General features: G+C 38.8%; 1 protein-coding gene across 3 annotated transcripts in view; it reads left to right on the forward strand.

Annotated features, from left to right (window-relative positions):
- Positions 1-18,001, forward strand: part of DMD (dystrophin) — a 151,915-nt gene that overhangs the window by 72,600 nt on the left and 61,314 nt on the right. For all 3 annotated transcript variants that reach the window (XM_089904641.1, XM_022562112.2, XM_022562110.2), the window contains exons 7-12: positions 6,614-6,780; positions 9,055-9,166; positions 10,559-10,695; positions 11,422-11,460; positions 15,774-15,839; positions 16,930-16,995. In XM_089904641.1, coding sequence (XP_089760767.1) covers positions 6,614-6,780; positions 9,055-9,166; positions 10,559-10,695; positions 11,422-11,460; positions 15,774-15,839; positions 16,930-16,995 — 587 coding nt within the window. The remainder of the gene's footprint in view (positions 1-6,613; positions 6,781-9,054; positions 9,167-10,558; positions 10,696-11,421; positions 11,461-15,773; positions 15,840-16,929; positions 16,996-18,001) is intronic.

Below are 18,001 nucleotides of genomic sequence, written 5' to 3' on the forward strand. Positions count from 1 at the left end.
ACCTGGAAGATAAAATAGTGGAAATAACTACCGCAGAGCAGAATAAAGAAAAAAGAATGAAAAGAATTGAGGACAGTCTTAGAGACCACGGGGACAACATTAAATGCACCAACATTCGAATTATAGGGGTCCCAGAAGAAGAAGAGAAAAAGAAAGGGACGGAGAAAATATTTGAAGAGTTTATAGTTGAAAACTTCCCCAATATGGGAAAAGAAATAGTCAATCAAGTCCAGTAAGCCCAGAGTCCCATAGGGGATAAATCCAAGGAGAAACACGCCAAGACACATATTAAACAAACTATCAAAAATTAAATGCAAAGAAAAAATATTAAAAGCAGCGAGAGAAAAGCAACAAATAACGTACGTGGGAATCCCGATAAGGTTAACAGCTGATCTTTCAACAGAAACTCTGCAAGCCAGAAGGGAGTGGCAAGACATGTTTAAAGTGATGAAAGGGAAAAAGCTACAACCAGGATTAGTCTCCCTGGCAAGGATCCCATTCAGATTCGACGGAGAAATTGAAACCTTTACAGACAAGCAAAAGCTAAGAGAATTCCGCACCACCAAACCAGCTATACAACAAACACTAAAGGAACTTCTCTAGGCAGGAAACACAAGAGAAGGAAACGACCTACAATAACAAGCCCCAAACAATTAAGAAAATGGTAATAGGAAGAACATACATATCGATAATTACCTTAAATGTAAATGCTCCAACCAAAAGACATAGACTGGCTGAATGGATACAAAAACAAGACCCATATACATGCTGTCTACACGAGACCCACGTCAGACTTAGGGACACATACAGACTGAAAGTGAGGGGATGGAAAAGACATTCCATGCAAATGGAAACCAGAAGAAAGCTGGAGTAGCAATTCTCATATCAGACAAAATAGACTTTAAAATGAAGACTATTACAAGACACAAAGAAGGACACTACACAATGATCAAGGGATCAATCCAAGCAGAAGATATAACAATTGTAAATATTTATGCATCCAACATAGGAGCACCTCAATACATAAGGCAAATGTTAACAGCCATAAAAGGGGCAATCGACAGTAATGCAATCATAGCAGGGGACTTTAACACCCCACTTTCACCCATGGACAGATCATCCAAAATGAAAATAAATAAGGAAACACAAGCTTTAAATGATACATTAAACAAGATGGACTTCATTGATATTTATAGGACATCCCATCCAAAAACAACAGAATACACATTCTTCTCAAGTGCTCATGAAACATTCTCCAGGACAGATCATATCTTGGGTCACAGATGAAGCCTTGGTAAATTTAAGAAAATTGAAATCGTATCACGCATCTTTTCCAACTAGAATGCTGTGAGACTAGATATCCATTACAGGAAAAAATCTGTAGAAACTACAAAAACATGGAGGCTAAACAATACACTACTAAATAAGCAAGAGATGACTGAAGAAATCAAAGAGGAAATCAAAAAATACCTAGAAACAAATGACAATGAAAACACGACAACCCAAAACCTATGGGATGCAGCAAAAGCAGTTCTAAGAGGAAAGTTTGTAGCAATACATTCCTACCTCAAGAAACAAGAAACATCTCAAATAAACAATCTAACCAGGGCTTCCCTGGTGGCACAGTGGTTGAGATTCTGCCTGCCGATGCAGGGGACACGGTTTTGTGCCCCGGTCCGGGAAGATCTCACATGCCGGGGAGCAGCTGGGCCCGTGAGCCACGGCCCTGAGCCTGCGCGTCCGGAACCTGTGCTCCGCAACGGGAGAGGCCGCAACAGTGAGAGACCCGCGTACCACTGAAAAAACAATCTGACCTTACACCCACAGCAGTTACCGAAAGGAGAACCAAAAAACCCCAGAGTTAACAGAAGGAAATAAATCATAAAGATCAGATCAGAAATAAATGAAAAAGAAATGAAGGGAACAGTAGCAAAGATCAATAAAACTAAAAGCTGGTTCTTTGAGAAGATAAACAAAATGGATAAACCATTTTGCCAGACTCATCAAAAAAAAGAGAAGACTCAAATCAATAGAATTAGAAATGAAAAAGAAGTAACAACTGACACTGCAGAAATACAAAGGATCATCAGAGATTACTACAAGCAACTCTATGCCAATAAAATGGACAACCTGGAAGAAATGGACAAATTCTTAGCAAAGCACAACATTCCGAGACTGAACCAGGAAGAAATAGAAAATATAAACAGACCAGTCACAAGCACTGAAATTGAGACTGTGATTAAAAATCTTCCAACGAACAAAAGTCCAAGACCAGATGGCTTCACAGGCGAATTCTATCAAACATTTAGAGAAGAGCTAACACCTATCCTTCTCAAGCTCTTACAAAATATAGCAGAGGAGGGAACACTCCTGAACTCATTCTATGAGGCCACTATCACACTGATACCAAAACCAGACAAAGATGTCACAAAGAAAGAAAACTACAGGCCAATATCACTGATGAACATAGATGCAAAAATCCTCAACAAAATACTAGCAACCTGAATCCAACAGCACATTAAAAGGATCATACACCATGATCCAATGGGGTTTATCCCAGTAATGCAAGGATTCTTCAGTATACACAAATCAGTCTATCTGATACACCATATTAACAAATTGAAGGAGAAAAACCATATGGTCATCTCAGTAGATGCAGAAAAACTTTCGACAAAATCCAGCACCCATTTATGATAAAAACCCTCCAGAAAGTAGGCACAGAGGGAACTTGCCTCAACATAATAGAGGCCATATATGACAAACCCACAGCCAGCATTATTCTCAATGGTGAAAAACTGAAACCATTTCCTCTGAGGTCAGGAACAAGACAAAGATGTGCACTCTCACCACTCTTATTCAACATAGCTTTGGAAGTCCTGGCTACGGCATTCAGAGAAGAAAAAGAAATAAAAGGAATCCAAATCAGAAAAGAAGAAGTAAAGCTGTCACTGTTTGCAGATGACATGATACTATACATAGAGAATCCTAAAGATGCTACCAGAAAACTACTAGTGCTAATCAATTAATTTGGTAAAGTAACAGCATACAAAATTAATGCACTAATGATGAAAAATCTGAAACAGAAATTAAGGAAACACTCCCAGTTACCTTTGCAACAAAAAGAATAAAATACCTAGGAATAAACCTACCTGAGGAGACAAAAGACCTGTATGCTGAAAACCATAAGACACTGATGAAAGAAATTAAAGATGATACAAACAGATGGAGAGATATACCATGTTCTTGGATTGCAAGAGTCAACATTGTGGAAATGACTCTACTACCTAAAGCAATCTACAGATTCAGTGCAATCCCTGTCAAACTACCAATGGCATTTTTCACAGAACTAGAACAAAAAATTTCACAATTTGTATGGAAACACAAAAGACCGCGGATAGCCAAAGCAATCTTTAGAACAAAAAACGGAGTTGGAGGAATCAGGCTCCTGGACTTCAGACTATACTACAAAGCTACAGTAATCAAGACACTATGGTACTGGCACAAAAACAGAAATATAGATCAATGGAACAGGGTAGAAAGCCCAGAGGTAAACCCATGCAGATATGGTCACCTTATTTTTGATAAAGGAGGCAAGACTATACAATGGAGAAAAGACAGCCTCTTCAATAAGTGGTGCTGGGAAACCTGGACAGCTACATGTAAAAGAATGAAATTAGAACACTTCCTAACACCATACCCCAAAATAAACTCAAATTGGATTAAAGACCTAAATATAAGGCCAGACACTATCAAACTCTTAGAGGAAAACATAGGCAGAACACTCTCTGACATACATCACAGCAAGATCCTTTGTGACCCACCTCCTAGAGAAATGGAAATAAAAACAAAGATAAACAAATGGGACCTAACGAAACGTAAAAGCTTTTGCACAGCAAAGAAAGCATAAACAAGAAGAAAAGGCAACCCTCAGAATGGGAGAAAATATTTGTGAATGAAGCAACTGACAAAGGATTAATCTCCAAAATTTATAAGCAGCTCGTGCAGCTCAATAACAAAAAAACAAACAACCCAATCCAAAAATGGGCAGAAGACCTAAATAGACATTTCTCCAAAGAAGACATACAGATTGCCAACAAACACATGAAAGGATGCTCAACATCACTAATCATTAGAGAAATGCAAATCAAAACTACATTGAGGTATCACCTCACACCAGTCAGAATGGCCATCATCAAAAAATCTACAAACAATAAATGCTGGAGAGGGCGTGGAGAAAAGGGAACCCTCTTGCACTGTTGGTGGGAATGTAAACTGATACAGCCACTACGGCGAACAGTATGGAGGTCCCTTAAAAAACTAAAAATAGAACTACCATACGACCCAGCCATCCCACTACTGGGCATATACCCTGAGAAAACCATAATTCAAGAAGAGTCATGTACCAAAATGTTCATTGCAGCTCTATTTCCAATAGCCAGAAGATGGAAACAACCTAAGTGTCCATCATCGGATGAATGGATAAAGAAGATGTGGCACATATATTCAATGGAATATTACTCAGCCATAAAAAGAAACGAAATTGAGTTATTTGTAGTGAGGTAGATGGACCTAGAGTCTGTCATACAGAGTGAAGTCAGAAAGAGAAAAACAAATATCGCATGCTAACACATATATATGGAATCAAAAAAGAATGGCTCTGAAGAACCTAGGGGCAGGACAGGAATAAAGACACAGATGTAGAGAATGGAGTTGAGGACACAGGGAGGGGGAAGGGTAAGCTGGGACGAAGTGAAAGAGTGGCATGGACATATATACACTACCAAGTGTAAAATCGATAGCTAGTGGGAAGCAGCTGCATAGCACAGGGAGATCAGCTCGGTGCGCTGTGACCACCTAGAGGGGTGGGATAGGGAGGGTGGGAGGGAGATGCAAGAGGGAGGAGATATGGGGATATATGTATATGTATAGCTGATTCACTTTGTTATACAGCAAAACTAACACACCATTGTAAAGCAATTATACTCCAATAAAGATGTTAAAAAAATGACCAAATACAACTTATAGATACTAAAAAGTACAATAATCAAAATTTAAAACTTAATGTATGGGCTTACAGTAGACTGGATGCTGCTAAGGAGAGAGAACTAGATACCCAGGCAGTAGGGCAGAAGGAAGTATTGGGAATGAAGCACAGAAAGACCGAAAATAGAGGAAAACTAAGGAAAGCCTGTTCAGAGAAATGGAGGTTAGATTGAGAAAGTCTGCCATTTACCTAATAGGTTTCTGTAAGCAGAGGAGAGAGGGAATGGAGAAGAGGCAGTATTTGTTGAGATCATGACTGAGAAGCTTCCAGAGCTGACTAAAAGAGTCTAACCCACAGTTTCATGAAGCCCCATGAATCCTAAAAAGTATCAATAAAATCCTAGAAGTACAGTACAAGAGAGGAAAAGGACAGATGACCTTCAAGGAACCAACAGCTTCACAGCTGACTTATCAACAGTTAGCAGCAGAGAAAGTGAGATAAAGGTGGAATGATATTTCAGTGTGCTGAAACAAAATCAAAACAAACAAAACAAAACACAACAACGAAAACAAAAAAACCCTTTCAATCTAAAAATCTATACCCAGTGAGGATAGCAATCAAGAATGTGCATAGAAAAAGAGACTTTCAGGCAAACAGAATCTGAGAGATTAGCCATCAACAGACACTTAACAAAAGGAAATACTGAAGGATACACTTCGGCAGAACTGATCCCAGATGGGAGATTTGAGATGAAGGACGCAATGAGAAACAAACTCCCCGAAAGTGGTCAATCTAACAGTATAAAAACACGAAACACGGTCTTGCAGGGTTAAAAACAACATATAATTAAAACGTTGACTGTGGTAACATACCAATCAAGTGATGGATAAGTAATATTTTGAATTTTCTAAAATCATTGTACTCGCTGGGAAGAATGGTATTTATTTAACTTAGACTCCAAAAGAGAGAACTAGAGACAGACAGACAGACAGAAAAGCAGCAGGCCACCATGAAAACAGCACTAGACCAGGAGGTTTGGATGCTAATATCAGCTCTGCTGCCAGGGAGTTAGTTGTCTGGCCTTTGAAAAAGCCACTTCGCTCATCTACATCTCAGCTGTCTTGTCTGTAAAATGAAGCTTTGGGACCAGATGAATTGTAAAGCCTCTTCATTGTGATTCTATGAAACACTGAGAGACAGATTCACTAGAAAAAAAGGGAGCGATAGTTCCTTGAGTTGTTTTTTTTTTTCTTTTTCTCCTTTGAAATTTTATCAACAAATGCTTGCATTTTACTTCTGGCTAACTTCTATGTATCTGTTCCAAAACTGGAGCTAAATATAGTCTCTCCCAGGTGTGTATTTTGCTTTACTTTTTCCGTTTGTTTGTTTTGCTTTGCTTTCTTGTCATCTAGTAGCCAAACAGGGTAATAGCAGTTTCCCAAAGCTTTAGGGGTAGGTGACTTGTGTAGATGCTGGGGGGACATTTGCAGAAACAGCCTGTGAAGAGTTGGCCTCACTGTGCCACTATTGATCTTTCTTTCTTTCTTTAACGCGTTACCTGAGCTGACATTTGCCTCCTTTACTTTCTTACCTTCTCTCCTTGCATTCTTCGGCCTCCTGTCTTTGCAGGCTAATAATAAGCCTGAGATTGAAGCGGCCCTCTTCCTAGACTGGATGAGACTGGAACCCCAGTCCATGGTATGGCTGCCCGTCCTGCATAGAGTGGCTGCTGCGGAGACCGCGAAGCATCAGGCCAAGTGTAACATCTGCAAGGAGTGTCCAATCATCGGCTTCAGGTATGAGGAACGCCCCCAAATGTCATTTTATTTGACCATTTCTCACCTTTTGATGACTTGATCTTTTATCTCCTCTACCAAGTTGCTGTTAGTTCGGTCCTCTGCACAGTGGGAGAGGAGGTGATCAGGCTGGAGCATTGATCACTCCTGTCACTCCCCTGATCACTGGGTTGTCTTAGTGGATCTACCTCATTAGGCAGGCGTCTTTCTCCGCCTTCACTCTTCAGCTCTGCAGAGCCATGTTCTTGGTCGATCGGGACTGACTGCCTGTCTCCACCAAGATATTTGTCCATCAAGTATATACAGGTTAACTGTACCTCCTCTTTCCTCGAACCAAAACATTTTGGTCATCTCTTTCTTTTTTTCCATGGTCTTTTCTGTTTATAGAAACTCTCCAAGAATCAGTTATAAAACTAAGGGATGATTCTATTTTGGGAGAGCTGTCATGGCAGCTGACTCTCTTAATCACTTTGCACCACTGTTCTTGCCCTAAGGTAACAAGAATTGTTTCGAGCACCCTAGAACGTACTTCTTTATCTGTGAATCTGATTGCGCTCTTTTCATAGTATCCTAATGAACTTCTGAGGGAATGAATATAAAGTGTGCAAGTAAATGAAAGATTCACAAAGCAGCTAAAAAAAGAAAACGTTCCTTATAAATTGAAAAGTGAAAGTGGTAGGAAACATGGCAGGTTATTATTCTGATATTCTTGAAATGTCCCAGAAAACGATTGATTGGCTCTTAAATCTTCAGTCTTGTTGACCTGTTTGGGGAGACAGGATTATTTTTAAATGAATTAATGTTATTGAACAATAATCCCAAATCCAGATTCTGAAATGATGATGTATTTAAACATCTGGATCAACATCAAGGTTTCCATAGCAACGAATAAGCCGTCAAGTTGTAAACTAGCTGTATCATCTATGGCTGTTCAGAATCCACTTATCAGCTAAGTAGACCCTCATTTCTGGTTATGCTTAGACTTGTTTCATTACTTTGTTTCCTGATAACTGCTTTGTACCATTTGTGTGCTTTTCATTCACTGTGCTCCTTTACCGTTGCTGTTTGTCCTACCATACTTCACGCTGTTTACAAAGAGGTTTTGCAGAAACCTTCAGAGGTTTCTAAAGCCTAGATAGACAACATTGAGTAGGCAGTGCTTGCACAGGACACCTGTTTTCCTTCCTGGTTTTGGCAGGTAAGAGTGATGCTGGGGGCTGGGGGGCGGGGGGTGGGGCTCCACTGCATTTCTTACCTATCTTTTCTTAGCTTCCTTCGCTGGTAAGATTTGTATACTGGGGGAAGCTTTATAAAATGAAAAAGGAGAATGCTTTGGAGGATCAAAGAGAGCATTTTCACATTCACTTCTTTTGCCCTTATGAAAGTAGATTATTTTAGGAATGAGCACTTCTCTTTGCTCCTTTCCCCCACTCTCAGAAGACGGTTGGGATCTAAAAACAGTAGCTTCTTTTCCCACATTCCCATATGTGACATAAGGAATATGTTTATTTTAATTGGCTAAGATTCTTATCTGAGAAAGCACAAGCCAGGGAGGGTATGAAATGAAGAATACAGTATTCTGAGAATGGGGGGGGGGGGAATGTACCATGTAGTACTTACATCTTACCCAAAATGTGTCTTTTCTTGGGGCTTCCATTATCATGTGGAGGTAATGTGATGAGGGATTTCTGAAGAGAGACAGATAAAAGAGATGATCCAAGTAACAATCTGAATATGAGTCATCTCCGTCAATCAGAAAATGTAGTTAAAGCAAGATTTGCTTTAATTGAGAGTTCTTGTTTAATTTTCTTTTGTCTTGTGAAATGCTTTATCTTTATCATTTTTTTTAAAAATAATTCCCTCAGAAAACTTTTGTGCCTTTTTGATGGGCACGGGAGCCCGCAATGCATCAATCTATCCTTTCTGGAAGTTCTTTCAAATTCTAGTATCTGGTCTTCAAAAGCCTGGAAGTTCGCCACTATATCTTCCTGCTTAATCTGAAAGAGTTCCTAGTGGAGTTTAAATAAGAGCTGAGTTTTTCTTCCCTCCTTCCGAATGTTTGTAGGGTAATCTTTCTGCCAAAATATTTTGATACTGTAGGAGAAGCACCAGAGAAATCTGGAAGTAGGAAGTTAATCACTTACCTTGTGGGATTAATGAACCCTGCATTCTGTTTCCAGAATTAAGACAGTGTGGAAGGAGGTTTATTAAAGGGTGTTCTTTGGGAATTTGATTTGAAGAAATACATATATGTTTGTCTTTGTTCTTTACCAGGTACAGGAGTCTAAAGCACTTTAATTATGACATCTGCCAAAGTTGCTTTTTTTCTGGTCGCGTTGCAAAAGGCCACAAAATGCACTACCCCATGGTGGAATATTGCACTCCGGTAAGTTAGATTCCTCCCTGACGTGACTTAGTTCACCTGGAAGAAGTTTCAGTTTTGTACAGTCTTACAGATCATGTGTCACGCTGTGATTTGTAAGTTCCCCAGATGTTGCCCAGCTAAAGTGGCTCCAAATTGTAGACTCCGGGATTTACCTTATCCCTAGTGCGATGCCTGGCACACGTGGACTGTCGTAGACACTCAACACATATTGTTGGGTGAATCAATAGGTTTTTCTTCTGTTTTCGTGGGTTGTAAGGAAGACATTTTCACGTTTATTTTGCACGTCCCTAGCGGCTGTGTGCAGAGGTGTTACGGCCATGGGGCACGTTGGGTGTGGGGTGGGGTAATCTAGGTTCCTTAAAATTCGCAATCCACCACTTAAATTAACGTTGCTCACACTTACCAACTAAATGCTAGGTGTTTACCTTTTCAACTACTCTGTGTGAGATAGGTATTCTTTTTATCCCCTTTTTATAGTTGAGGACTCTTGAGATCCTAAGGTTAAAAAAGCTTGCCCAAGGTTCTATAATTAAGAGCTGGAGTCGTCTCCTAAGAAGTTGTTTTGCGAAAATGCTCAGTGGCCAACAGGACTTTGAAAAATCACTGGTGAAATGGAAAGGGCCTGGACTTGGTGGACAGACCTGGGTGTAAATCTTTTATTCCTTAAACACTAGCTGCTTGCTATTCAAAGTGTGGTCTGTGGACCAGCCGCATTGGCATCACCTGGAAGCTTATTAGGAATGCAGAACCTCAGGGCCCACCTTGGACTTTGTAAATCAAAGCCTGGATTTTAGCAAGGTCTGCTGGTGGTATCCAACACATCAAAGTTTGAGAAGCTCTGCTTTAGAGCTTTTCTCTCTTCCGTCTTCGGAGTGATTCTCCCAGTTATTTCATTGTCTTCCTCATTTTGCTTCCTTTTGCAAAGGTACTCATTGATGGAGAATGTACCACGCTGTGAATAGAATGGTATTTAGTGGGTGAAACACTAGAGCAATGTGGACAAAATCGTTTTAAAACTACTGTAAAGTGTGGCAAAACGGAAGGTCAACTTTCTGACCTCCAGACTTCTATAAATTACCATTCGTTGGGTAGCCCAGTAGTTGGTATACTTCATTTATTCATCATCACAACTTACTGAGGTGTTACTGCCCCGATTTTATAGGTGATTGGAGCCTTGGATAGGTAAATAACTCACCCACGTTAACCCCACTAGTAAATGGCAGGTCTGGTTTCAAAACCGTGTTTTCATGTGATTCCAAAGCCTTTGCTCTCAACTCCTACTGCTCTTAATTATAATAAAACAAGTGCTCCGAGGCAGAACACTGGAATTGTGCTTTCTCTCGAGATTACACCCCTTTCCCAAGTCTGACGTCAGCATGATTTCCCTTTCAGACTACATCGGGAGAAGATGTTCGAGACTTTGCCAAGGTACTGAAAAACAAATTTCGAACCAAAAGGTATTTTGCGAAGCATCCCCGAATGGGCTACCTGCCAGTGCAGACGGTCTTAGAGGGGGACAACATGGAAACGTGAGTAGTGGCCAAAGCACACCAGCCTCTCGGTTGACGTATCTCTGAGCTCCTCTCAGCTGAATACCTTCCTTCACTCCCAAATGCAAACAGTCTCTCCTATTTCTTTCTTTAGATTTACTGTATCTAAAAAGAGAAAAGCAAGCTGATGTTCAGTTGCCATTTTCCACGTCAATTGTCCCATGACAGTGACCTTTTCCAAAAGTTAAACTTTATCTCACAGGGAGTAAACCACCACGTTCCGGCTCCTAATTACCTCACGAGGCTTGCAAGAAATATGGGACTGTTTACAAATGAGTGATTCCAAGATTTCATTTTGATTTTCCTCCCTTACAAATCAGTAGGCGTGTGTCTTTTTGTATCCGATTGTGTGGTCGTATCTAGTCACTTTTTTCTCCTTGAAAACAAATATAGTCACGGGAAATTTCTTCACAGTAAGTAGTTATGATTCTCTAGATCAAAATGATGATGTCTTCACCTCTTTTGAACCTTCTCTTCTTTTTTCCATAACTCTGATGGCAATCGCACAACTGGTTTTCTTTTAATTCACTTTTCACCTTTGTCTGGCCGTTGCTTTCCATGGTTCATACTTAATTGCACTTCATTTATTTTGACCTTTCAGTAATTTGTGTGTGTGTGTGTGTGTGTGTGTGTGTGTGTGTGTGTGTGTGTGTGTGGCTGAGTTTGCCTGTGTCTCTCTTCACCACCTCATTTTTTGTTTTGCAGTCCTGTTACTCTGATCAACTTCTGGCCGGTAGATTCTGCGTGAGTACTTCCACTGAAGGGTGCTGCTACCACCAACACATTGGCTTGCTTGATTTTTAAAACTTTTTGTTCTGTTTGTTTTGTTGAAAGACGTTTTAAGTTCCCTTCCTTCATTTCAAAAATTTTTCCCTTGATAAGACTTTGAGGGTGCCATCCACCACAGATCAGGAGAATCAGTGAGGTTTTCAGGTCCCCACTTGGTCAACTGTAAACCAGCAGAAATCCTGGCCTGGAGTTCAAATTAACATCAAAGGAATTGTTGCGCTGTTAGCTATATTCCTGGGAGACACGCTTATGTATTCTTCCATTACACGCGGGGAAGGGCCTCCTGATTACATAATGACATTCTGTAGCCATATTTCTAGAGATTTAATGCTTTAGGACCTTCAAAAGGATGATGGTTTACTCTTTAGGGCCTGTTATAAGTGGACTACTTAAAAGCAAAATTTGTTTCATGGTATGATGTTGAATATGGTTGAATAGTTTCAATTAGACACGTGGACTTTTTATCAGGTGATGCCACGCTATTGGACCAGTGTTTGCATACATGAGTTTCTCAATTTTGACCTAAACTCACTTTGCTCTCTTCTCCAAGCTAAATACCCAGCTCTTAAACACACATTTACACTGGAAGGAAAGTGTACTGTAGTCTTTGTTATTATTATTGGTGTGTGTTATTAATACTACTAATACTAGATGTCAACAGTTAATTGATTTATCTCAGAGTTTATAATGTCATCAGAAAACTCCTTTTAGAGTCCGTGATTTAAATATCAGCAAACCAAGTGTGCATTGTCTTAAAGTTATATTGTGTGGGGTTTTCATAACAAAATTTTGGTATTTCAAAGTGTACTTTATTAAACTATTTATTTAAAGTCAGACAGCTCTATTATATATAAGAAGGTAATGACCAATTTGGAAGACGGACTTATATAAGAATTCAGTTTATTTTTATTGGGCCTTTTCTATTCCACCATGTAATTTAATTTAAAGTAGGTCTTTTTTTAAAAAAAAAATCCTGTAGTGATAAATGCAAAGTATTAATTGAAGTTGATTTTAAGTCTTTTATGGCCTAAAGGAAGTATAACACTTTCCTTTCTTTTGTAAAGCTGCATTATTGTGCCCTTTAATTTTGAGATATGGTAGCTATACCCGATTTCTTTAATCATCACGCTTAAACAACTTGGGGGGTTATTTAGATTCAGTTATGTTCCTTGCTATTGGTACTTATTTTCCCTATTCCAGGTAGTCTATTTGTTTATAGAAGGTAAAGCCTTTCATAAATTAAAAAAAAAAAGTTTAATTGGTATCCTGAAATTCTCAGCTTGATTGGATCCTGATAAGCAAATAGAACTTATTCCAACACAAAGTAAATCTAACCAACTGACCAACCCAAAAGAAAAATATGCTAAAGGTTAATGTTTTAAAACACACAGAGGTAGCACAACATAATAAAGAGTAACTAACTAGAGGAAGAAGGTTACTGTATACACAAGCTAATGAGAAGAATTCGTGACAGTTTAATATAACTTATTTTAAGTAGAGGGTGTTTGTCTTTCTTAAATTTTGAAGAACTTTAAAATTAATAACATGGTTTTAAAAAATATCTTCTCTAACAACTGAAACCTAGCCCCACTTAGCCTTTTTATAAAAAAATATGCTAGGTTATTCAGAAATAGTGGGAAATTCTAACTTTGAGGAAGAAAACAACCCCAGCAGGCTAAAGTCCCTGTAATACCAATAATTTTATGAAAGTCTTTACTCATGGGGTGGTAAATAATTTATAAAATGAATTGTAAAGCTGTTCTATTCACGCAGAAGAGCCAGGTCCTAAGGCGTTTTATTTTGCGAGAACTCTATCCAATGTTAACAAATCCTGTGACGATGACAGCATTTAATCCATTCAGTATGGATCACAGAATTTGAAAGTTTACTGAGATACAGATCTTTTGTTTTTTCCTTAGAAAAAAACCCTTCTTTGCCTGCATTTGTCATTTTATTTGAAAGTAGACCTAGCATAAACCTTCTATATTGTTTGTCCACAAATGAGACAGTTGAACAATATTCTTTGAGCTATTCTGCTTTGAAAACTTATTAATGGAGTTGTCACAAAAGAGAAAAGGGTGGTGGGTGGGATGGAATTGGCCATTAGCAGTAATGGGAAGAGTAGGAATAATCCTTTTGGGGGTATATCATTTTGTATTTAGGAAGTGAGAAGGGAGAACAGTATTCTCACCTTCTCTCGGAAAAGCATTTTAGAAGACTTTGCATTTAGTTTTGTTTCTGGACTACGTAGTTTTGGACTTTTACTAATTCTTGATTTTTAAATGAATCTTCTCTGACCAGTATTCCCTTTTTGGCTCATTTTCTGGTTTAATAAGTACCTCCGTTAGCGTATATCTATATTTTTTAGATTGCTTGGTTATTACGAGTTCTTGAGCTTATGCATGCTGTCTTAGGTGCTGTGTACATTCATAAGAAAAATAACGTGGAAGTATCCCCAAGGCTAAGAATTAAAGCTCTGCATAAGATTTTCTGTTTAAGATTTTATTCAAGTATTTTGCATTTACATGCCTAGCTTTCTCGGTGTAGTTATGCTCCAAGGTCTCATGTGTTCTTCTCTACACTACCAAGGTAGCAACTGTTACAAGGGGAAACACTAATGTATTTTCCTCGATGGTGGGCTTTTAGCTTATAAGAAGTATGCAATCGAAAGACTGGCCTGTTCCAGAAGATAGGGCTTACAAACTAAGGAATCCAGGTACTCAGTTATCTTGACCTGCAGTGAATATTTCAAAACAAACGTTAGCATTTTTTCTAATAATGGGCTGTTCCAGGGTTCTAAGAAATTAGCAGATTATCTCCAAAACTAGAATGAAGATTCACCTGGAAGTCTTTGGATCTGCCTCGTAAATTGGGTAGTCATCCTTTTGTTTCCTCATGACAGTTTAAGCATCTTCGTAATGCATTCCAAATTTGATTATGGTGACACTTGACCTAGACAACTTTGGTTTCATAAATGAGACATTTATCTCTCAGGCAAGACTTCAGTTCCCTGGTTATTTGCTGTAGTGCGCTGTAATCAATCTCATGATTGTGTGTCTTCCTCAAGAAGTATAGATTTCTAGCACATTTCCTATGTAAGCCTAGGTCACGACACGTTTTTCTTTCTTTCTTCTTCTTCTTTTTTTTAATGTAAGAAAAAACAGACATATTCTTCTTAGTGTCCTGACCAAGTCCTTGAATGCTGCTTAGACATTGGACTAAACTAATCCTTACTGAATAGGTTTCTGTTGACTTTTTGATTCATGCCTTTACCTAAGGGCTTTCTGTGTCAGGAGAGAAATGGAAGCGACCTTTTGTCCTATTCCAGTTAAAACAAAAAAGCCCGAGCCCAAACTGGTTTTCAGAACAGATGGATTTTTTCCTAAGGTTAATCTAAAAGATACTATAAAAACTTCAAGGATAATTAAGAGATCAGATATGAAAAGGTGAAAACATGTCAACCCTACCAAAATTCTCGTCTGTGAAGCCAAAAAAAAGTAGGTTTTTATACCCCCAAAGTAAATAGACTATACCTGCTAATCCTCCTCTCTTGTTTCCCCCCCTGTATATAAGCACACAGTATCCCTAATAAGAAATATTTCCAATATTGACGTCCTATTGAAGTTAGTCATTCTTTTTAAAACATCACATTATAATTTAGGGCCATTGAATTTTGCTTTATGAAGTAGTAATATAGTCCCGCTGCTAAACTGGTAGATGTACTCCTTCTTTACAAAATTGCACAAACCAAGACATCTTGATACGTGGAATCTTAAGTAGTCACGGACTGGTGTGGCCTCTTTGGAACTGATATCGTTAACTGCAAATTTACTAGGCAAATGTACAGTTTCCGTTCAGTAAGAAGGCAGCTAATAAATGGCACAGGTGTAAACTGTTTAAAATTTTAAACCACATACTGCTAACACAATTTCAGAACTCTAGGATATGAGACGTTACAAGACAGGAGGACAAAATGTCACGTAGAGATTGTCTCCCCCGACCTTTTCTATAATTGAAACTTTCCAGAGAAGTTTTTGATCTCTCTTTACGGCTTTTGAGAAAAGCAGAAGTATGAGAAATCATCTCTCCAACCTGGATTCTAAATACTTGACGATATCTAAGATGCAGGAACAGCTAAATGTGTACATTAGCCGTAGTATTAGACTAAAAGCATTCTAGGCCATGTATATATAACGTAACTGTGTGGTGGGGGTTTTTTCTCCATTAATGGATGGTATCTGTGACTAATAACATTTTCTGCCTTATAGGCCTGCCTCGTCCCCTCAGCTTTCACACGATGATACTCATTCACGCATTGAACATTATGCTAGCAGGTATGAGACTAGTTGAATGCCAGGCAAATATTGATTGAAATAACTAACCAAGGAAAGCTAACCTATATTAATTTTAAACGAATCTTTTCTTTTGCCCCAATCTTGTCTGATTTCTACTAATCAGCTCGCCCTCTAACGTGCATGCCGTCCACTGCATGTTGTTTTCGGCCACCGATAAGAGCATCAGCGCAGAACAGCCTCCCCTAACCCAGGCCTTTAAACATTCCCGACAGCTTTGTTATGTTTTGTATACTGAGCACGTGTAATCAATTGACTTAGAAATCATCTAACCTTCTTAGAAAAGTGCTAGACCAGACATACGTATATGAAGAAATTATACTGTGTTATATGGAGACTATGAAAGCACTGGCTTTCCATTTCTGTGTGTATTTTCCATAATATGCTGTAAAGAAGAGAATCACTCATTTTCCTAGTCCCTGGACCTTTCTGTCCCACTTCCTTTGTGTTTGAGGTAACTTTTATATCTAAAAACGAAATTGCTGCTTGTAAGATATGCTTGTTAAATAAATCCATAAGAGTTTGGTTCACTTTTAAGTTGTAAAAAGACTTTATTATTGTTTGAGGTGAAGGAGGTGTTTGAAGGTAAAAAGTGGCAGAATGTATAGAGAGCTTACTGTGAATCTATCTTTTATCAATAGTCTAACTGCTGAACATGTGTATCAACCGTAGGAAGTATTAACTAGCTATATATAATTCTGTCTTCGGTGGAAATCTTTAATTGTCTTAAAAAACACATGGGATAGCGTAAAGTACGGAGTGTATTTGTTGTTAGGGAAGCTTTTCTCGTGAAAGCAAAGGCCTCTTCTCAGTGAAAGGAAGATCAGTCTGTGAAGGAGAAAAATACAACTTCTCTTGTCATCTGCAGCGTAAATGTAAAGCTACTTAACTAGCTGTGGTCCACCACTCACTGCCTCAGACGGTTAGGCCAACACACACGTCCTTTAGTATGAAGGATTCCTTTCTCCTCTTGACATGATTTAGCCTTTAGTTTTCAGGAATGTTCGATTAGGTCTTGAATAGATTCTAAGAAGTCACATAAGTTTTAATGAGCTTTTACGTTTTTTATCAGGCTAGCAGAAATGGAAAACAGCAATGGATCTTATCTAAATGATAGCATCTCTCCTAATGAGAGCATGTAAGTATCCTGTCTCTTTTTACAAAATGTTCCTGACCATGAAATTGCTTTGAGGGATTTAGAGGTAGGCTAGCGCAGAAGATAGGAATTAGCGTTTATATTCATTTGATCTTTCAAGGAGACTTTCATTTACTTTTTTTTCTTTAACTCTTGACAGCCCGACACAGAATGAGCTCATCCAAATTGTGGCATTATTGGTATTCCAGATGTTCCAAAATGTTCCAAAACATTTTGCCTTACTCTTATTTAATGCCATACTACCACAAATGGCAGGGTCCCAAATACTTAAACTGTATTAAATGTTTAAGCTTTGACCAAGCCTGCAGGATGTTTAAAGGGATTAGATATTAATTTTTAAAGCGATGGCTAAGTAGTGTTTTCTCCACTCGTGGGGAGTAGAACTATAATCTTGGTGTAGTTGCATTGGCATTCCCGTATGGTAGGCTAGACGGGCATTTTCCTTTAGAGATCCTACCTAGTAGATTTTTCTGATTTAGCGTCTTCAAGAGCTAAGTCAAGTGAGGCTGTCTTGTGAAGGGTTTCAGAAGAAGAAGTACAAGTTGAGGTCACGGTTTTGTAGTGGGATGACAAGCCAGGCCTGTCAAATTTAAGCAAGGCGAGAGAGCGGTGCTCAAAGTGGCGGAGAGCACAGCTATGGCAGGGAAACAGAGGCTTCATTACAGAGTAGGGGAAGTATTCACAATAAGGAATCTTGCCATGAACCAAGAGGCTGAGGTTGGAGGGAGAAGACTGAGAAGCAAATATGGAGGACAAAATAAAGATCTGCTAACTGAATAGATAATGTAGGGAGATGAAATCTAGTCAAGGTACAATAATGTTTTTAGTTTGATAAGTTACGGATGTCTCACCACTTTGTCATAGAGAATCTAGGCAAAGGGAAGATGGTAAATTTATCATATGTAGTTGGTGTGGCAACCCAAAGTCACACTCAGATGAGAAACAGGCTTTATAAGGATTAGACTGAAGGAAGCAGTATCCAAGTGGC

This window comes from Delphinapterus leucas, chromosome X (genome assembly GCF_059928025.1).
Source record: "Delphinapterus leucas isolate spDelLeu-1000000601 "Yukka" chromosome X, BTC_Dleu_Yukka2, whole genome shotgun sequence".
NCBI lineage: Eukaryota > Metazoa > Chordata > Mammalia > Artiodactyla > Monodontidae > Delphinapterus > Delphinapterus leucas.